The 23468-nt window shown below is 37.1% G+C and overlaps 1 protein-coding gene across 1 annotated transcript; it reads right to left on the bottom strand.

The window, feature by feature from the left end:
* Positions 1–16338: 16338 nt before the first annotated feature.
* On the bottom strand, positions 16339–17445 carry LOC140870681 (uncharacterized mitochondrial protein AtMg00860-like). Its single transcript, XM_073273077.1, has 2 exons — positions 17279–17445; positions 16339–16771 (listed from the first exon to the last, which is right to left on the bottom strand). Exons 1-2 carry the CDS (start codon positions 17443–17445, stop codon positions 16339–16341), a joined length of 600 nt encoding a protein of 199 aa, XP_073129178.1.
* Between the last annotated feature and the right edge of the window lie 6023 nt (positions 17446–23468).

Below are 23468 nucleotides of genomic sequence, written 5' to 3'. Positions count from 1 at the left end.
GATCTGAAAATTATATTTAATTTTATAAAAGTCCAAATCCGATCTCCACCGTACAGAATGAAGTTCAAGATGTTTTAAAGCAGCTTCCAAATTTCAGCTCAATCCGACTGTTAGATTGTGAGATATGATTTTTTGAAAATTGTCGCTCGCTGCAGAATAACACATGCGAGGCTAAGGCGCGCCCTCCCAATTTATAGGCGCGCCCGCGCCGTCCCTGGACGTGAAAAGAAGTGAAAATACGAAGCTAAGGCGCGCCCTCTCGATTTGTAGGCGCGCCCGCGCTGCTCTGTGCGAGAAATTGGCCGATTTTTGTAACTTTAAAACACTCGATTTGTCGGACTTTCTTTGACGGGCTTCGAGGACATATAAAAGAGATTTAAAAGACACAATAGAAGAGATCAGAGGGATTGACGCAGACTTGGACGACCGAAGACAGAGAGAAATCTTTTGGCGGCTTGGCTCTTTCTTCCTTGTTCTTAGATTTTAATCTTTTAGTTTTTGTTCTTGGTTGAAGGAAGACGAAACCCTTGATTTTATTTAATTTGTGAGATTCAGTTTGTATTTGTTTAATTCAAATTGCGTATCAAGAGTTATTCTGAATTGATTGTCATGCTTGTGTGTGAGATTATAGGCCTGTGATTTCTATACAATCTACTGCTAAATTGGAATTCAAATCCGTAATTGTTTCAAACCTCTGATTTGTGAAGCAACTACAATTAATAATCGTCCGCTTGTGAGATTATGAATTGTAGGGATAACAATTGACTAGGCTAAATTCATCCGCTTGTTTATGGGTTCTCTAGATTTATCAGTTTTACTAGTTTGAATGCTGCCGTGGGTTTAAATCTGATCGCTTGTATTGGGTTAATTCATTGGTAAGGGTTAATTTAGAACGCTTGTGTCTAGTTAACTAAAATTAAGGTGAAACAGGAATTAAATTTCCAATGGTGAATATTCAATGAGAATTAATTATTTTTAGAGAATCGATGATCAAATGAATAATTTCAAAGGTGGAGTCGACTGATACCAAGACTTGTTTTTAAGTATTTTATTTTGGTTTAAATTGTTAGTAGTTATATTTTTTAAAATCCAAATCTTTTTTTTATTTAATTTCAGTAATTTTAAGAACACAGATAAATTTCACTTTCCTCGTGGGAACGATCTCTACTCTCGCTACTACATGTTTAATTGTTTAATCTGAGTTGGGTTAATTTGGGCGTGACACGACTAAGCGCTACCAGCTAGCTAGAGACGACGAGGGTAGCTCGAGTGAGAGATTTAGCATGTGCTGACTCGGGTTAATTTGTAGCTGAAAGGATGTACTTAGATCTTTACCAAGCATGTTAGAAGACTTATGTTTAATGGTAGTTAGATGAACATGTTGAATCCTTGTGTAATCTATCTTTTGGATAAATGTTAGACTACTAGTTTGAGGTAATGAATGTTTGTAAACATGTTAAAACTGGTGTTGTATGTTAATGCATGTTTTAGGGTTGAATTAACATGTTTTAGAACCAAAAGAGCAAGTTTTGGAATAGATGAAAATGGCTAAGATTGAGCTGCAAAAACAGGGGATTTTTCTGCCAGAGCTGAGCGCAGCCCCAAAAACTCAACCCGAAGGTTGAGCAAAGTGGGGCGCTCGAGCGGCAGAATAGTGCCGCTCGAGCACACCCCTTGTTTAAAAAAAAACTTTTGATCTCCTTCCTTACTTGTTAGTTAATGATGCTTATTCATTAATTGCCCGTGAGAATTTTGATTAGCAACCCGAGGTCCCCGCAATAGGTGGTATCAAAGCATAAGTTTCTGAATGAACTAGATGGGCGGGGTAGATCGAGTCTGATAGATTGATTTTATTGTCTCGCATGAACTTGAATTCCTTACCTGATGATATGCTTATCGTTTATGAGAGTATGTTTTTGTGGAAACAATATTAGACTTACTTCTTGATCAGAACTCGATCTCCTGAGACTGCATGATTATGCCAATCAGAAGGGGGGAATTGAAACAGAATATTTGAATCTGATATCTTGTTGTATTGTGCACTAATCTGTTGAATATCAGATATGCCTCCTCGACAAGCACCAGTCACTCGACGAACGGTGGCAGTTCCACAGCCATAGCAGGCCAAAATACCACCGTGTGAGGCCTCGATTCTAATCAACTAATTTAATAATAATCCACTCAAAAGTAAACAAGAACCCAGAAGGAAAACCAAAAAAAAAAAATTTTATTGCTGATGAACAGTGCCCGCTCTATCGGTAAGATTCAACCTATCGAGCGGCTGAAAATCTCAAAGTCTCTGCCCAAAAAAATTTAGGACCCCCGCTCGATAGGTAAAATCTTACCAATCGAGCGGACAAGAAATGCCCAACTTACTGCCTCGGTACAGGGGTGCTCGCTCGATTGGTAATATTCAACCGATCGAGCGAGATGCTCTGTACCAGAAAAATTTTGTTTTCTTCCAAAAATTTGATCTCAAAAATCTTCCACAACATGATAAATTCCATTCAACATGATATAAAAGTAAACAAGTCTAGATTCATACAATCCTAAAAAATATACCATGCATAATTCCATCTAACTCAAACTTATTAAAATACATAAGGAGTTAGAATACGTAAACGACTCCTAAACATCAAAGCCTCACTTCTATCATTCAACCACCTAGCCGTGCTGCCTCTGACTCGGTCCTGGCCCACCTGTTGCCAAGTACACATACAAACAAATACAACAGCCGGATAATCTAGTGAGAATAATATTCCCAGTAAAAGAGACTAACATGCAATATCACATAAACATATCAAAACATGATATGCATCAACTTCCACATAATATATCAACTCTAGATATATAAGAATTCCATTCAATTGCGGAATTAAAATGATATGCATGACTTTAACACTTCAGGATTATCAAACTCAAATAATGGAAATGCAATTCTTCTCTTCCTTTATTCGGTTGGGATCTCGAGGTTAAAATATCCAACAATCACACCGAATTCCCCTTTCGAGGTGGACGCGGTATACTTTAATCCTATAGTCTCCAGAGCATTATAGTGAGTTAATAGACAAGGTAGTAAATCGCCTACCAAAGCCACTCAACTACAATCCCTAGATCGTCTAAATCAAAATGAATAATCAATTGGCTCAATATGAATGCATATGAAATCTCATGAATTAAAATATAAAATCAAATAAGCATTCAAACATGCAAGTATGTGATTTTCTCCTAGGACACTCGAATCAATCCAAATTCGAGTTAATCGTCTCATTCCATTACAAAGTCGTCTTATACCTTTCTCAAAACGTCGATGCTTCAAACCTGGAAACAACAACAATTCCTAAATCAAGATACATTTGAATATCTTCTAACGATAAGAAGAAAGTCGATACAATACCGGCTTCGATCTTCCAACTATCCAATTTCTACAATCTCGCAACTCAACGGCCTTCAAACAATTCTGTAAAAGAAGTAACAAGGCTCTAAATTAAGATTGACATTCAAACTCAACTAAACACGTCTCAAACCAAAACAACCCAAACGATAATCTGAAACTCAAACCGACCGAAAACGCAGATAGCAATACAATATCGCTACCAACTCATATCAATACCAATACCACAATAAAAACTCAAACCCATCAAATCTCAAAATCCACATTTTTGAAATTCACTTCAAAAATCATAACAATTCAGAACGACGCTTTATTTCCGAAAAGAATCAAATTCCAACTACATTCGAAAAATAAAACATATCTGATCGGAGATAAACTTACAATAGAACGAAGCTCTCGATGCCATGATCGCTAAACTGCCTTCAAAAATAAATTCTATCGGACGGATTGATCAGAAAATGAAATCACAAAGCTTGGAAATCTTTTGAGCGTTCTTCAATGGAGAAACAATGGAGAGGATGAAGTAGGGAAGAAATGAGACTTAGTCAAAGTCTCTAAATAATATAAAAAATCCTTTTTTTGCATTTTAGTCCCAAAAATTTCCAAAAATTGCAAAATGATCCCTGATAAATATCAAAATGGCCCTGGAATAATAAAATCTCCGATTATCTCAAATAAACTCAATTAAGATAATTTCAGGGCGTTACACACCTACAGTGTCATAACCTCATAATTCTCAGGGCAGTAAATCAAATGATCCTATGGATGTCACAACCACACCTATGGAAACTTTGTTGAAACGATTTCAGTCATTTAAACCGCCAACATTGAAGGGAACTGAGAATTTTGTTGAGTGTGATTGTTTGTTAGAAGATATAGAACAGTTGTTTCAATCCCTTGATTATTCAGATGATCGTCGAGTCCGACTTGTTATTCATCAACTACATGATGTTGCAAAAGGTTGGGGGATATCAACAAAGAAAGCACTGGAGCATCGAGGTACAATCATTACCTGATCTGTATTTACAACTGCTTTTCACGAACGGTTCTTTCCAGCCTCCTACAGAAAAGACAAAGTAGTGGAATTTGCTAGTTTACAGCAGGGACAACTGAATATCGAAGAATATGTGGCCAAATTTACTAGTCTGTTGAAGTTTGCTCCGCATGTAGCAGAGAATGATGAAGCTCAAGCGGATCAGTTTATCAATGTGTTGAATCCGGATGTGTTCACATTGGTAAATGTTGGTAGACTTTTCCCGCAACGTGGTCTTGAGAGAGCACCAGATGGGAGTTCATCTCGACCAGCACCTCAGTCTGATAGGCAATCCTTCGCAGTACACTCATTTCAGCCACAATCACAGGCTAGACCAGAAGGAATCCAGGCCGTGAGCCAACCATAGAGACAACAGGCTCGAGTGTTTGCATTGACAGAGGAGCAAGCACAAGCAGCACCTGATGAAGTTATTGCATGTAATTGCTTTCTTTTTGGTTATCCTGCTTATGTCTTGATAGATACAGGTGCATCGCATAAATTTATCTTTGAACAATTTGCTATATTACATGCATGGCCTGTTGAGCCATTGTCTAATGTAGTATCTTTCTCTTCATCCTTGGGTATAGGTATCGTATCTGTGAAATAAGTTAAGAATTGTATACTGAAGTATGAAGGGAATGAGATAGAGATCGATTGTATTTTAGTGGGTTTGTCAGATTTTGACTGTATTATCGGTATTGATATGCTAACAAAGTACAGGGCCACAGTTCATTGTTTTCTGAAAGTTGTGAAATTCAGACCTGACTTGGCAGATGAGCGGAAGTTCTACGGTAAAGGTTCGAGATCTCTAATTGCTTTGATATCTGTTCTATCTATGACTCGTTTATTGCAGAAAGGAGCATAGGGATTCCTTGTGTATGTCGTAGATGTATTGAAAACAAGCCCGAAATTGATTGATTTGCCAGTAGTTAGTGAATTTGTTGATGTCTTTCCTGGTGAGATCCCAGGATTACCTCCATTGCGTGAGATAGACTTCAGTATCGAATTGATGCCAGGTACACAACCTATTTGAAAAGATCCTTATCGAATGGCACCAGCCGAGCTGAAGTAACTGAAATAACAACTAGAAGATATTTTGGATAAAGGGTACATTAGACCGAGCGCTTCACCTTGGGGCGCTCCGGTTCTGTTTGTACGAAAGAAGGATGGATCTATGCAACTTTGCATCTATTATCGGCAACTGAATAAAGCAACGGTAAAGAATCGATATCATTTGCCTAGAATAGATGATTTGTTTGATCAGTTGCAGTGTTCCTCCGTTTATTCTAAGATTGATCTAAGGTCTGGATATCATCAGTTGCGAGTACGAGATGAAGATATACCCAAGATTGCATTTAGAACGAGTTATGGTCATTTTGAGTTCATTGTTATGCCGTTTGGACTGACCAATGCACCAGCAATGTTATGGGTTTGATGAATCGGGTATTTCAGAGGTATCTTGATGATTTTGTTACAGTGAAGATAATGCAGAACATCTTAGAATTGTGTTACAGACTTTGAGAGCGGAAACGTTGTATGCTAAGTTATCAAAATGTGAATTTTGGTTTAAGCAAGTTGGTTTTCTTGGACATATCATTTCGAAAGATGGGATTGCCGTTGATTCAACACTACAACAAAAATGGTCATTAACAATACTTAAGACAACGCTATTTATAAAAAGCGTTGTAAAAAAAATAAACACAACGCTTTTAAGTTAAAGCATTGTGTTTGTTTCTTGAATTTACAAAAGCACAATGCTTTTTAGCAAGTGTTGTGGATGAGCGTCCTTTTTTTAAAACTATTGCAAGGCTTTATTTAAAAGCGAAAAGGAAAAATAAAACCCAAATTTCTATCGGCCATTCTCACTCATTAGCGAGAACCCTAGCTGCGATTGAAGATTTCAAAGAGCAAGATCCTTTGAATTTTTTGTTCTCGATTTCTCATCTGCTCTTTCTCAAAGTTTGCTCAAATTTCCATTGCTCGGTAGGCACACTACGTTTATTGCATTCCATTTTCTCCCTTTTCTCTTTCTCTTCACTCTCTTTATAATACCCTTTTCCCAAAAACCTAGCCGGCGACTTCAACCCGTTGTATCACCGAGAAAATCGTCGTTCTAGAGGCCACATTCCATGAGTGGGACGAATCCCGAACCTCTTCCCTCAGTAACTTCGATTTCGACACTCTGTCGATATGCTCTGACTGTACTTTCGGGAATTATTGTGGATTCTTCGGGAGTGGAGTGATTGTTGGGGTGATTTGCATGGTGAAGCTTTCTTGCATTTTGAGCATGGTGGATACTGAAGCTTTTCTTCTTCCTCTACGTAAATTGAATGTTGTTTGTAATTTATATTTATATTTTCTAATTTTAGTGTGTGATTCTATATCGATATTAATTATTTTTATTCCAATCGTTAATATATTTTTTGAATGAAAATACTAATTTTATTGTTTATACGACGTAATAAAATTGTAGCAATAGAATAATGTATTCTCAATCTTTGAATGGATTACAGATTAGGATGGAGCACAGGTTTGGGCTATATTTTGTTACTTATATTTCAAGGTATGTAAATCGCGACCTCGAAGCTAGCTCTGTCGGCCCTTTCTTACAGCAAAGCTTCTCGGCCTCTTCTCCATTGTCGTATATCTTTCACCGGAATCACAAAATTTTATGTTGAGATTAGCCTGTGGAATAGATTGCCTTAGATCCCGCTAAGCACTTGAAAATCTTTTACTCATTGTTTTTAGGTGAATGGTCGACGAAATTGTCAAAGCTTTTGAAGAATTGGGGGCTGGAGAAATACTCCTGAACTGCATCGACTATGATGGTATGCATAATTCAAACTAGTGATTGAACATGTCTTAGTTTCTTCCTTGGAACTTTTATTTGCATTTTTTAAAACTTAGAATTAGAATTAATTATGTTTTGCTATTATTCACTTCGTCATCACTGAATTTTCCCTTTACTATCTGATTATGGAGAGGCTGGTGGCTTGAAGGAAAAAACAAAAAGCAGCCCACACTTTCTGAAAATCTGTTCAGTAAACTATTGTCACAATTGGTTCTTCAGACATGTAACGGCTTCGAGCGTGCCTCTATAATATTATTTTTTTGATTACATCTTGAAATGGATATATGCAACTTTCCTGTCCCACCTATAAGTATAGGAAAATGATTCGTTTGCAGCATCCACGGCTCAGGATCAAATGCAAAGGAATATGGACTATTTGATAAATTTTTCTTTTTCCTTTTCTTTTGAAGGATATTTGATCAATTTTTCCGGTAGCTATCTAAAGGGTATCACAGAATTTTTGGCACATGTAGTTTTTTTCTATGCGTGTGTGTGTTTTTCTCTCCGATGTTTCGATGATTATAACAGGCACTTACCAAATTAATGAAATTTTTTATATGCTCATTTGTATTTTTAAGTGTTTATAGTTTAATATTTAGTTCATGAAATTTATTTATTCATTTATGATTTATTTCAAAATCATGAGCTTTTTTAAATTCTGATTCGATTGAATTTGATTGTTTTATTTGAATTTTTGTGACGTATTTTCAATGGGCATATTCTAATTTGGGAAATTAAGAAAACAAAGTCTTTCTTACAAATAAATGACAAAGAGCATATATATGAATGATGAATCAATAGAAAAGAACTTTATAAGGTTTGATTATTGATCTGATTTCCCCTGTTGGATTTGATGTACATAGGGACCTCATTCATCATTCGTTTGCCAATTTGTTTGCAGGATACGGCGGTTTCGTGTCAATTTGAGTTCAATTGGTCTGATGCAATTGTCTTTGGTTTGCCATTAATCTGAATTTGTGAGGAAAAAGGTCCAATAATTTATGCGCAATAGTGTTTTCTATGTTTTTTCAGTAATGAACGAATGTATATTTTCATGGTACAGAATCGGGAGAGAACTACGTTGCTCCTTTTGTTGGCTTTATTTGTTTTTAATTTTTCTATAAGTTGATTTTCCAGATTTTTTTTTTGTCGGGGTGTTGTGAACTTAATTCCTGTTTGTGCTTCATAGTTGTTATGCCATAAATGGGTAGAAATCAGCTTGGTGTGTATATCAAGCCAACATGTAGTCTTTGGAGTTTTGTTTACATGTTTAAATTGCTTTTGTGTAGTGCATGTTCATGCCTTCCACCTGTATGACCCTTTATTTTCTTTAGAAATATCTCAAGTGTGTTTTGGAAATTATTAAACTCTCTTGTTTTTATTAATGTTCTTCCGGAGATATGTTCTATAAAAGCCTGTTGTATTAGGTAAAGTTTTGTTCCACAATACATATACACAACCCCCTGGTATATTAGCTTGTGACTAATTCTTTCCTCTCATTTGTCACAGCTTGTGGTTATATCTCCTGTTTTTGGTGTATTCATAAGTCCATGAGTGGTCTGCACAAGTCCTGTTGTCCAATATGTAGGAACCAATATTATCATTTTCTTTCAATTTGATGCTCTTGAAAATGTATTATGCCTCAGCATACAAATTTTCAAGAAAATCGTCCATCCTAATAGTAACTTTATAATAAATTGTTGGAAACTTATTATTTGATAAAGACATGCACTATTCCAATTTAATCGGATTTAATGTAATTATTCTGATTATGGTTGGATTTTTATGTGATTTTTTCCTTATTAGGATAGAAGTTTTTAGTTTATGTCAAGACTTGTGCTCTAGTAATTTACATATCAAGAACAGAGATAATATACACTTATACCAAAATTTGCAACTTTGACCTGTTTCGCAGACTCATGTTTCAGTTTCTAAGTAGCCTTTTGTCCTCATTACCATTTTTTACTCTTAGGAGAAAAAGGGTCGCCATAGAGCTTGATTGCCATGGATATGCTTCTACGTACTTCCGGACCCACAAAGGCTCTGACAACAAGGCCTAAAAGTGTGTGTTCGAGCAGGAGGATCCACAGGGGAAAGTGGGAATAAACCTGTCCAAAAACCTGATGGTCGAGGCAAATTCCATTTTTACTCTTCCGCACAAAGAGTCCGAGCCTGCCTGGAAGAGAATAAGCTCCAGTACGAATTCGAATTTGTGGATTTATTTTCATGCCAACAGAAGAAGTATCCTTTCATATCACTCAACGTAGGGAGACTAGCTATACTCTGTTTCTCTGCTTGATTTAATTTTTTTTGTGCATCTGTGCTTAAATATCCTAGTTTTTGTGGGTTCTTCTTGATTCAGCCATTTGGGGTTGTGCCAGCCCTTCAAGATGGAGATCTCACTCTATTTGGTATGTCCTCTTTCTTTTTATATACCTTAAATATTCTCGTTTTGAATCTATTATTTTCTATTCTTCATGAAAATTATCTAATATCTTTGTGTTGTGTTCCACCCATGTCCGAAAGAAGTGGAAAATAGCCATGTTGGAATTTTCCCATTTAGAGTAACAAAAATCAAATTTGTTTTTTTCGGGAAAAAAAGAGTAAATTTTGTTTGTAGATGCAAAGGCATGGACTCATAATCCATTCTTTCCTTTTGTCTTTTTGAACATAAAATATATTAGAATAAAGGGCAGTGACTCAATACATAGCGCACAACTACGCTGATAAGGGAACTCTACTTGTACCCAAATATCCCAAGAAAATGGCAGTAGTTACGGTATGGCTCAAAGTCGAATCCTAGTCATTCGATGTCGCCACATCAAAAATATCATTTGAACTCGTGGTAAAGCCCATGCTAGGCATGCCTTTGGATGAAAGTGTTGTGGCAGCTCATGAAGAAAAGCTAGCCTCTGTTCTCAACATATATGAGTTGTGTTTGCCTACATCGAAATACATTGGAGGAGACATCTGGCATTTTGTTGCTGCATCTAATTTTTAATTAATCTGTTTGTCCATTTTTTTAACTCTTTATCAAGGCTTTTATTCCTTTCTGGGATGATATGATATTTACTTGTTTGTTCTCATAATCTGTTGTTTGACAACTGTATGAACTGCCTTTTTTTTGGGTAAAGTATAGAAGGTGATTTTCAAAATTTCCTTCACTTTTTTCATGTAAGTAGTGGGATATCTATTTATGCAAGAGAGAATTTGTATGCATTTTCAATTTTTTATAATTGGATTTATGATTACAAACTATCTGGTTCCTTGAGATTTTATAAATGATATCTATTATGCACGAACGAAAATGTAAGCATTTTTAATTTTTTAAATTTAAGTAGAAACATGATTGTATGATATCTAATTCCTTAGCTTTTAAAAACGCTATTATGCTGTCTATTTTTTTATTTAACCATTACAATTATTAACAACATGAAAAGCACTGTGGCTGATAAATATGTATGCATTTAGATTTTGTTCTGAGATGATGATCCACCATATAGATTGTTGTTCCGAGACATTAGTCTTTAGGATATGGTTTTATCTTCTTGTTATTTCGTGAGGTTCTTTTTTAGGGTCTTTCATTTCTCATAGAGTGTCTGAGGAGAAACTTTATTATGGCGGCTACTAAAACTTCCTCATCCACCCGTGTGAGGTAACCCAACACTTCCAAAACCATTGAGGGGCCTGGTTGGATGATAAGGCTGGATATCTGTACTTCTGGAATCCTGAGAAAAACACAACCCAATATGAGAGGCCTGTTGACTCCTCGCGTGCAAGCTGTGTTCCATCTCAGAAATGTTCAAGTTTATTTGTGGAAAAGTCTGTTCAAGGACACCATAATGATAATGATGAAAAGAAATGGTGAAGGTAGCATTGGTGGCCTAACAAAGGTTGAGGCAAGTGCGGGAACATGTCAGCTGGGCTACTTGATCATGAAAAGATTATTTGTTCTTTTGCTTAAAGATTGTTTTGTCAGTATCAATCTACTTGCTTAAAGTTCCTGGTTCTTCACCATGTTCTCAAGGAGTTTTCACTTCGAAGTTTATTTCAAGTTATTCTATGTTTCAGTTGGTAGATTACTTTGCTGGAATAATGATATCCAAGGGAACATTTCAGAGAAATAAAGTGATGCAAGTTTTTGTTAAAAAGGTACGGATACTCACATTATATTCCTCTATTTCAAATTGTATGTGGTCCTGTTTACTATTCCTGTTCAAACTGAAGAGTTTTTGGGTTTATAAACGATGATTGTATGTGTTATGTGCAGCTTCAGGTGATGTCAATTTTTTTTTAATTAATTTAAGATAAAGAAAAATTTGGATCTTACTTTTAGAAGACAGAGAAGCTCTTGGTGGTAATGAGAAACTATCCTCCATGGAAGTAGTAGACAAGATTAGTTTTATAAGCACGTGGATTTTTTCACCTAGAACATGGGAAACCCAAGTTGCAGTTGGCATTGTGTGTATTTGACATATATGTGTTCTAATGCGAGAGTGCCCTCTTGCTGAAGATAAAAGAGGGGCCCATGCGCATTAAAATCTGTAAGGGTGTATTATTTGGTGTTCTATGACCTTTTTTTTCTTGTAGTGCAAGGGTGTATTATTTGGTGTTCTGCATACATCCCAGTCATTGTTACTTTGTTAGTATATCAAATAAATTCGTATTGCTTCTGATTTGATTGTTATTTAATGCATAAAGTAGGGGGGTTGCAACTAGGAATTTAGTTTGTTCAACCATTATAATTTGTTCAACCATTCATTTTTAGCAACTTGTGGCTTGAATTTCGTAATTCATAGTTCGTGTTCTTTGCTGCCAAATATGTGTTTGCTTTTACTTTTCATTTTAATCTATTCATATTTGTTTTATGTTTGTTTTTATTTTTAATAATTTACAGTATGGAGATACAAATTAAAGAAAAAGTTATTGTTGCGGCTTTTATGAAAGCTTGGGACGCTAACATGTGTTGAAGGAAGGAATCAAAGTTTTTCGAGATTAATGCATAGTTTTTTCCTAGTGTTCATTAATTTAGAATTCGATTATTTTTGTATTTGAATGACTTATAATATTGTAAGACTCTATATTAAATTTTATTTTACAAATTTTTGAATTTTGAGTGATTTATAATATTGAAAATTTGTGAATTAAATTTTTTTTTTTGTTTTTTATTTGAACAAAGACAACGCTTTTTTAAGCGTTGTCTTTTCCATATACGACGCCGCTTAAAAAGCGTTGTCTTTTCCAGAAACGACAACGCTTTTTATAAAAAGACAATGCTTAAAAAGTGTTGTCTTTTTTAGATACGGCAACGCTTTTTAAGCGTTGTCTTTTCCAGAAACGACAACGTTTTTTCCGCGTTGTCTTTGAGTGTGGTCTTTTACAACACTGGCTACGACAACGCTTTTTTGGGGACATTAACAACGCAAAAAAAGCGTTGTCTTTAGCCGTTTTTCTTGTAGTGCAAACAAGGTCGATGCAGTACTTAGTTGGCCAAGACCTACATCGGTTCCGGAAATACGTAGTTTTATTGTTTTAGCAGGTTACTATCGCAGGTTTATCAAAGATATCTCTAGCATTGCGAAGCCTATTTTGCAACTAACACAGGAGAATGCACCGTATATCTGGACTGAAGCATGTGAAGCAAGTTTTCTTGAGCTGAAGAAGAGATTGACAAGTGCACCAGTCTTGACAATTCCTTCAGGTACTGGTGATTTAATAGTATATTGTGATTCTTCTCACAGGGGATTGGGATGTGTGCTTATGCAGCGAGGACATGCCATTGCTTATGCCTCAAGACAGCTGAAGACGCATGAGATTCGATATCCAATTCATGATCTTAAATTGACAGCCATCGTCTTTGCAGTGAATATATGGCGACATTATCTATACGGTGAGAAGTTTGAGATTTATTCTGATCATAAGATTCTGAAATATCTGTTTTCGCAGTCTGAATTGAACATGAGGCAATGAATATTGCTCGATTTATTGAAAGATCTTGATTGCGAAATAAAATATTATCCAAAAAAATCGAATGCCGCTGCAGATGCCCTATGTAATCGAATGCCGCTGCAGATGCCCTAAGTAGGAAGGTTTGTGATTTATCCTTATCTACTATTGGTGTATCTTATTTGATAGAAGATTGTTGTATTTCTGGAATGATATTTGAGACAGATATATATCCGATGAGAGTTTGTGCTATCAGTGCTGAACCAGAATTGTTAAGCAGAATCAGAGTAGCACAGAAAAATTATCAGAGTATCCAGAAGTCGATTGAGATGGTCAGATCAGAGCATAAATCCGAATATAAGGTCAATGCTGATGATGTTTTGTATGTGAATAATAGACTTATTGTTCCCGATGTTTCTGCTTTGAAACAACAGATATTACAAGAAGCTCACTGTAGTTGATTCAGTATTCATCCTGGTGGCAACAAGTTCAGAATTGACAGAGTTTGAATCGTCGAAGAATTGATCGAGAAACGGTAACAAGTTGTCTTTAAATTTTTTAATACGATTGAATGGATTTTTTTAGAAATATCATTCTTGTTATTGTAGCTTGTTCAGATTGGAAGCTACATCGAACCGAAGAAAAGGAAAATGATGACATTGAATCGAAAAGGGATGAATACTCGAGTTTTTATTGACTCTCGAGTCCCTTAAATCACATACATGCATGATTATTTGCTTTGATTAATTAAATGCATTGATTTGATTTATTTGAATAATTCTTGATATTCATATGCATTAATATTGAGCCAGAAGATTTGATTACCTTTTGATTTAGACGATTTGGGGACTATAATCAAGTGGACATCGGTTGTTGATTCACTCCAATAGTCGGGAATACTCATTATAGTGCTCCGAAGTATAAATGAGCGAGATATGCCACATTCACCTCGATCGGGAGAGTAGGTGAGATCACGGTGATATATCTCGGCCTCGGGATCCCAAAAAATGAAAAGAATTCCTTTGGTTATCTGATTAGAATAATCTTGAACCCCGATGACATGCATTGCATTTTATTGCATTTCGAGTCGAGTTGATGTTATATTCATATTGTTGATTTACTACGTGAAATTGAATGTCTAGATGTCGTTATATCAGATTTGATATATTATTTGATGTTGTTTGTTGTGTCTATTTTACAGGGAATTCTATTTTCACCGGAGTTATCCGGCTGTTGTTTTGTTTGTATGTGTACTTGATATCAGGTGGGGCAGGTTCGAGTCAGAGGCAGCATGATTAGATTGAGTTGGGATGATAGAAGTGAGGACTTGGTTTAGAAGTCGACTTTTGTATTCGAACTCTTTCGAGCTTGTATGTATTTTGGTAGTTTGAACTAGATTCAAACCAATGCATGTACTACCGTTTGGAGTATTTAAACGATTCTATAACTTCATGTATTGTATTTGTTGAGATGAGGATATAATTCATGTTTGGATTATGTTTTGGTGTTGATTTGGCCTGAGAATCTGATCTGTTAGGCTCTTTGTTTTTGCTGGTATAGCAGGGCACGACCCCCGGGCACACCCCCGTGAAAGGTTCCGGACGCACTCTGCCTCCATTTTATGAATTGAGTTTGATATGCACGGACCCCGTGCCACCTCCGGGTAAGGGTTCGTGTGTGTTTTGATTTTGGATTCTTCGTGCATGAAATGCACGGACCCTTGCACGGATGGTGCACGGGGTCAGTGTATTTTTGTGGCCTCGAACTTTTGGCTTCAGTTTAATGCACGGACCCGGGCACGGAGGGTTCACGGGGTCCGTGCATGCTTTAAAAAAAATTCTTGTTCTTGCCTCGACTTTTATTATTGATTGCACGATTTTGTTTGATTAGATGATTAGAATCCGGGTTCTCACATACCAATACTGCGATGATAACTGTTGTTGTACGCGAACTCAATCAGTGGAAAATGATCTTTCCAAGTTGGGCAAAAATACATAGTACAAGCTCGCAACATATCCTCAAGAGTACAGATAGTGCACTCTGACAGACCATCAGTTTTTGGGTGATAAGCAGTACTTAAACTGAGAGTAGTACCCAAAGCATGCTGAAAACTTCCCCAAAATCGAGATGTAAACCTGGGGTCTCTAACACTGACAATGCTCACAGGCACACTATGGAGTCTCACAATGTCCTGAATGTACAAGCGAGTCATCCGATCAGAAGTATAATCTTAGATATACGGAATGAAATGATCTGACTTGGTGAGTCGATCCACCACAACCTAGATAACATCACAATTCCTCAAGGATACCGACAAATGAGTCACAAAGTCCATCGTGATAAACTCTCATTTTCACTCAGAATCAATAAACTACGAAGTAATCCTCCAGGTCATCGATGTTCTGCCTTAACCTATTGAAATACCAGACATCTAGAAACATACTGGTGAACACTGCGCTTCATTCCTCTCCACCATAACCGAGTTCGTAAATCTTTGTACATATTGTTTCTCCATGGGTGAACACTAAACTTGGTACGATGCGCTTGAGATAGAATCTCATCTCTCAGGGTATCATCATCGGGTACCACAATACGACATGATAAACACAGAAAACCATCTAAGTGATAATGAAATCCAGACATACTGTCACTAGTGGCCAATCTAGCCAATCGCTGAGTCTTTGGATCAGAAATCTGAGCATCCCAAATTTGAGAATACAAAGCTGGCTCAGATAAAATGGCAAACATTTGAATACTCTCCATACCTTTATTATGCTTAAAGATATACCCTGAAGAACAAAAATCCTAAATCACACTAGAGAAAATACAATTGTAAAGTGTCGACACGCGCACCTTATGACTCAAAGCATCAGCGGTGAGATTAACAGTTCCTGAATGATATTTAATCTCGCCATCATAGTCTTTCAGCAAATCCATCCAACGTCGCTGTATCATGTTCAATTCATCCTGGTGGACAAATACTTGAGACTCTTATGATCCGTGAAGATTTGAAAAATTCTCGCCATACAGATAATGACGCCAAATCTTCATTGCAAAGGTAATAGATTTCAGTTCGAGATCATGCACTAGATAATTTCCTTCGTGAAATTTCATCTATCTAGAAGCGTACGCAATTACATGCCCATTCTGAGTCAAGACACATTCTAACCCTTGCAGGGAGGCATCGATATACACAACATACCCTCCAGAACCAGACGTTAATGCCAACACAGGTGCAAAAGTCAACCATCGACGAAGCTCACAAAAAATTTCTTCACAATCTGAGGACCACCCAAAAGATACGCCTTTCCAAGTAAGTTGTGTCAATGTTCGAGCTAGCTGCAAGAAATTCGCGATGAAATGATGATAATACCCTGCCAGACCCAGAAAACTACGGATCTCAGCCACTTTCGTCGGACGCGACTTGTTCAACACAGCCTCAATCTTGCTTGGATCAACTGAAACTCCTTTACTAGATATAACGTGGCCCAGAAACACCACGCGATCAATCCAGAATTCACACTTACTCAGTTTTGCATACAGTTGCCTTTCTCAAAGAGTTTGCAAAACAAGCCTCAGATGATATTCATGCTACTCAAAATAATGCGAATAAACCAGGATATCATCGATGAACACAACCACAAACTTGTTTAAATACTCCCTGAAAACCCGATTCATCAAATCCATGAATACAACCGGCGCATTATTCAACCCAAATGGCATCACCGAGAACTCATAATGCCCATACCTAGTCCGAAATGCAGTTTTGGCTATATCCTGATCATTAAATTGCATCTGGTGATATCCAGTTGTCAAATCAATCTTGGTTCATACTGAAGTACTTTGAAGTTGATCAAATAAGTCATCTATACGAGGAAACGTATACTTATTCTTGATGGTCACGTGGTTCAGCTGTCGATAGTCAATACATAATCGCATAGACCGATCTTTCTTCTTCGCAAATACAGATGCTCCCCACGGAGATACACTAGGACGAATATATCCCTTGTCCAAGAGATCCTGCAACTGCTGTTTCAACTCATGCATTTCTGACGGAGCCATACGATATGGTGCACGAGAAATAGGTGACGTCCCTAGAAATAACTCGATGCCAAACTCAACTTCCTGAACAGGAGGAAAACTAGGAATCTCGTCAGAAAAGACATCAGGAAATTCATTAACTACTGGAAAATTACCCAAACCAACACCCCTAGTGGTCATGTCAATTGCATAGATGAGGTAGTCTTCGCCGCCTGACTCTAGAGCTCGACAGGCTCTCAAAGCGGATACCAATGACATCGGAGGTCACGCTCCTTCACCATAGAAAAACCAGCTATCATCTCCAACTGGATCAAAACACACAAGTTTCTGATAACAGTCCCACGAAGCTTGGTATGAGGTCAACAAATCGATACCCAAAATGTAGTTGAAATCTTCCATCACTAGTATCATGAGGTTTGCTGTCAGAAAGTTACCCTCAAACTCTAAAAGGACAACCCACAACTAAATTTTTAGCCAATGCTGACTGACCAGTCGGTGTAGAAACAGATTGTACTATGTCTAGGGCAAAATAAGGTAACTTATGATTCTTGAAAAAACATGCAGATATGAAGGAATTGATGCAACAATATCAATGAGAACAAAAATAAATATACCATATAAAATAAATGTACCCGCAATCACCCTCTCATTCTCCTCCACAGTTTGGTCATGCTTCAGTGCAAACACTTGGCTCAAAGTGCGAGGTAGCATATTAGAACCCCCCCTGATTGCCCTGGTTGCCTCTGCTGAACTGTAGCCTGGGAATCCGAACCTGAACCTTCTCCCCCAGCCTGTGGACAATCCCTCTTAAGATTAATAATTTCACGGATGGTTATTCCACAATTCTCGTACTGCCCCTTTTTCCCAAAATGAACTACACCACCAGATCCTGAAGAAGTAGAAGAAACAGACTTCTTAAAAGACAGTCACGAGGACCCAAAGATCTAGAAGGTCGAGTAAAAACAAGTGATCTCCCCCACCTCAAACTTATCTAGGCCTGATGAGACCGATTCACTAACCTCTCGTAAGACGTCGGATCATCACAAACAGCTACACGATCAAACATCTCCTGATTAAGGCCCTGGAGAAAATGATCATACTTGGCCTCGGAACTCGAATCAGCAACAACTCATAAAACTTCTGTTGATACTCATCAACAAAAATATTCCCTTGCTTCAGACTCAAAAGCTCAATGGACTTAGCTTGGTGGAGAGCCAGTGGAAAATACAACTTCATAAAGGAAGCATGGAAATCAGCCCAAGTAACTCTACCCTACTCCTGCAATATCGGGGTAGCAACTGATTCCACCACTTCTTTGCGCGGCCCTCCACGAGGAAATTAATCGCCTCCAAACGCTGCTCCTCGGTGTTATGGAAAACACAAAAACATCCCTCCATCCGCTCCAGCCAATCCTCTTCAACCTCAGGCGACTCTCCTACAACCAACGGCTTCGGACCCATATGGATGAACCTATGCATGTCAAATCGACGACATCCGTCCTGGTGATGTCCCTCATGGCGTCTCTATCGACGCTCCCTATGATGACCATCATCATCACCCTAACGGCCCATACTACCATGGCTACTCTCATCACCGTGTCCCGCTATCTACAAGACAAAACCAAGGTCAATCCCAAATCAGAATCTATATCCAAAAATTCTATACATGCTCTGATACCATAAATGTAATGACCCACACCGTGATCACTTACTAATCAGAAGTTTAAGCATGCAATAATCTTAATTGAACATAATCAAAAAGTACTACAGCGGAAACCATAAAAGTTTTACAAACCCAAGAGAAAGAAATCTGAAAATACTAAAATTAATACAACCATATTGAAAGTTCTAAGTATCAACCAAATACTGATAAAACAACCCAGATGAAGCAAATCCACAACAACTGCCAACTCCCGCTAAGTCCTCCCTGAACTACTATGACAATCCAACATGAGGCCTGCCCCGTCGAATGGGGTGTCCAAGCAACACAGAAAAAATATGGAAGTAAGCAAACTACGCTCAGCACAATAGTATGAGTATAAAAATATTATATGAGCATGAATGCAAGTGTCCAAGATACCAATACTCAAAGCCAAAAAAACTCTATTTAGACAGACTAGGACCCAAGGTATGTAGCACTCTGCGTCGTTGCACCAAGAGGTGGCTCACACACCCAACTGTGGATATAGGTTTCCTGATCACGAGTCTACGTGTCCAACCATCCACTAACACGATAGGGTAAACCCCTTACTACAAGCTATCTCAAGGATAAAAGCTCAATGTGATAATGCATGCAACATAATATCATGATATAATATATCTAGATAGAATCATGCCATATAAATAATGAAACACATAATACATCTATACTCAGTCAGGATATCTCGAATAGTACTTTCGTATCTCAATAATATCAGATAGGCTATACCAGCTCTACTGTCCGAGCCTATAATAACAAGATTACTTTATCACTAATAATCACCTAAAAACCTTATCTAAGCTAATAGATAATCCTAAATTATTTATAGGAACTCGGATAATACCTCTGTCTGTCGTTAACCCGTTGATATCGAATGCCCCAGAACTTGGGCACAACTCTGCTATGACCTTGGGAATGCCTTGCCAAGGCCCTTCCCTCACCAAAGAAGGCTGAAAACCACTAAAAATACTCAGAAGTAGAGAGAGAAGATGTGATTTTGGTGCAAGATTCTGAATTTTGGACCCCCTATTTATAGATGGAGATCGGACGTTCCGAACCCTCGATCGGAAATTCCGATCTCTGCAAGTTGTCCACGTTCCGAATGGCCACGATCGGAATGTCCAATATATACTTCAGAAGTTTCGATCCCATGCATGCAGCTACGTGTTCAAAAGTTAATGACACGTTTGGCAGGCATTTTTAGGCTAAAATTTCGGATGAAAAATAAGAGAGAAGGAGGTTTTGGTGTGAAAAACTCGGAGGATCCGAGGCCTATATATAAGCGCAGGTTCGGACGGTCCGAAGACTGGTTCGGATCGTCCAATCCTAATTATCGAGGCGATAAGATTTAATCTTATCTGACAGTCTGTGACGATGTTCGGACGGTCCGATATGAGTTCGGATCGTCCGAACAGTTTAAAAAGGATTCGGATCGCACGAAGGGTTCCGGACCGTCCAAAGATAAGGCGGTCAAAATTTTTGAAGTTTGAAGGTTTTACCCCATAAAGATCGGACGGTCCGAAGCTCGGTTCGGACGCTCCGCTTTGATCATTTCGGAGGGGAATTTGAAAATTTTGAACTAAAAGTGCGCGAGGCAGTTTGGATGGTCCGAACTAGCCAAAATCAAAATTTTTGAAGATGACCCTATAATTTATTAAATTTTGCAATTAAGTCCTAAAACAAATAAATCACATAAAGTGTGAGCTTTTTAATTTTGAATAAATACAATTAATTTGTATTATCCAAAATTAAGTTGCTCAGATTTAATATTAAACTTCCCCTTAATTTGACATTAAATTTAATTTATGTTTACAAGTGATTACAACTCAATCATGTCAAGTTCACCACGAAAACGAATAAAAGTACTTTCATCTAGTGGTTTTGTAAAAATATCAGCAAGCTGATTTTTAGTGTCAACATATTGAAGTTCAACTTCAATTTGTTCGATGTGGTCATGAATAAAATGATGACGAATGTCTATAAGTTCCCCCATCATGCTCATCTCGAAGTAATCCTTCATAAGCTTGGAGAATTCTTGACAGAGAGATTTGTTAGTAGAACCAAAAATTATATCATCAACATAAATTTGCACAATCAATAAATCATCTTTGAAATTTTTGGTAAATAAAGTAATGTCAATCATTCCTCTTGAAAAACCATTTGAGAGAAGGAAAGCATATAATATTTCATACCAAGCTCGAGGAGCTTGTTTCAAACCATACAAAGCTTTGTTTAGTCAATACACATGATCAAGCAATAAAAAATCAACAAAGCCATCAGATTGTTCAATATAAACATTCTCTTTTAATTCACCATTAAGAAAAATGCTTTTGACATCTATTTGAAATAATTTAAAATTTCTAGAGCAGACAAAAGAAAGTAGCATGCGAATAGATTCAAGTCTAACAAATGGCGCATAAGTCTCATCATAATCTATGCCTTTTTTTTACTATAACCTTTTGCTACAAGCCTAGCTTTTTTTCTAGTGATAGTATCATGCTCATCAAGTTTATTCCTAAAGACCCATTTAGTACCAATAATAGATCTATCATGCGGCCAAGGAACAAGACACCAAACATCATTACGCTTGAATTCATGCACTAAGGTTCAACATGCGAAACAAAAGCAAGATGATTGCAAATATTATTAAGAGAAGATCGAGTGGTTACTCGCTTCGAAGGACTTCCAATGATAAGATCCATAGGATGATCTTTGTGAAGCATCCATTCCTTCGGTAGTGGAGTTTCCTGAACAGAAACATCTATTTCATTTAGGCTAGAGGAAGACATCTCTTCTTCGAGTAATTCTACATAATCGTTAATAGTATGAGAAACTATAAACATAGATTCATCAAATTCAACATGCATAGATTCTTCAACAAGTAAAGTACGTTTATTAAATACTCTATAAGCCTTACTTGAGGTAGAATATCCGAGAAAGATGCCGTTGTCGGACTTGGCCTCAAAATTACCGAGATTATCCTTACCATTATTATGGATGTAGCATTTTGATCCAAAAGCGCGAAAATATGAAATGTTAGGCTTTCTCTCTCTCCATAATTGATATGGAGCTTTCTTGAGAATGCGCCTTATTGATACATGATTGATGATATAACAGGCAGTGTTCATTTCTTCAGCCCAAAAATATTTTGATAGAGAATGCTCACATATCATGGTACTCGAAATCTCCACAAGTGTCCTATTTTTTCTCTCAACGACCCCGTTTTGTTGAGGAGTCCTAGGACAAGAAAAATTGTGACCGATGCCTTTCTCTTCACAAAAATTTTTAAAACTCTCATTTTGAAATTCAGTTCCATGGTCATTACATATCTGCTTTATGGAAATATTTTTCTCATTCTCAACACGTTTGACAAAAGTTTTAAAATAATCAAAGGAATCATTTTTGTGGGCTGAAAACAATGTCTACGTGAAACGTGAGAAATCATCCACAATGACAAATGCATAAAGCTTTCCTCATAGACTAGCGTTCCTCAAGAGACCACATAGATCTAGGTGGAAAAGTTTAAGGGGCATAAAAGTAGATACAAAATATTTGTTTTTAAAATATTCTTTTGTGTGTTTGTCAAGCTGACACGCATCACAAACATAATCTAATTTTAAATTGAGTTTTGTCATACCTACAACTAAATCAAGTTTAAAAAGTTTTTCAATGGTACTAGGACCAACATGACCTAATCGTCTATGCCAAAGAATGTTATCATCAACATTCAAGGATACAAGACTTTTTATATTTGTCAAAGATAAATTATTTAAAGAAACATTGTAAACATTTTCACTTCTATATACCTTGAAATTTATGGATTTTTCAGATGTGAGTGATATTGTGCAGTGTTGGGGAGTGAATTTGACTTCATAACCTCTATCGCACAATTGACTTATGCTTGGTAGATTATGTTTAAATCCTTTCACTAGGAGTACATCATCAATCAAGCAGGATTTAAATATACCTATTGAGCCGATTCCTTCAATTACTCCTTTGATGTTGTCTCCAAAGGTGACAGTCCCCTTCTACTTTGGTATGACTGATTGAAGGCTACTCCTTGTTTCCCGTCATATGTCTAGAACATCCACTGTCTAGATAACATATGCTAGGGAGAACATTTTTCCTATTTCCCTGCAAGAATTGATTTTGGTACCCTTTAGTTCTTTTGGGTCCATAGTGTTAGAAAAGAGAGATATAAAATAGATTTCTAAGAGTTTAGTCTCTCATAGCGACATCATCGACACTTTTCAAGAGTTCTCCCAGTAGTAGGTAGGGCTATGGCCTCTTTAAAAACCTATTTACTTGGACAGAGCAGAGTTCATCAGGAAGACCAGTCGCAAATCAAAACAGTTTAAACCGGGCTATGATGAACTCCCTTAGATCATATTCTCATAATGCCGACTGATGAGTTCTTAAGTACTCTTAGGCCTCCATTTTATATAGCCCTTTTTATCATATTGATATTATAAAGATCTACATTTATGTCTAGCATATCCTATTTT

Source organism: Henckelia pumila, unplaced genomic scaffold (assembly GCF_033568475.1).
Source record: "Henckelia pumila isolate YLH828 unplaced genomic scaffold, ASM3356847v2 CTG_170, whole genome shotgun sequence".
In the NCBI taxonomy this organism is placed as follows: Eukaryota; Viridiplantae; Streptophyta; class Magnoliopsida; order Lamiales; family Gesneriaceae; genus Henckelia; species Henckelia pumila.
Note: the sequence above shows the minus strand (reverse complement) of the source record. Positions and strands in the feature narration are given on the sequence as shown.

Excerpts from the sequence above, each read along its gene's own strand:
- LOC140870681 (XM_073273077.1), bottom strand. The coding sequence starts at position 17,445 with ATGACCACTAGGGGTGTTGGTTTGGGTAATTTTCCAGTAGTTAATGAA. Across the intron at positions 16,772-17,278 it reads GCACCATATCGTATGGCTCC|GCAACTGTATGCAAAACTGA; the intron begins GTCAGAAATGCA and ends TCTTTGAGAAAG.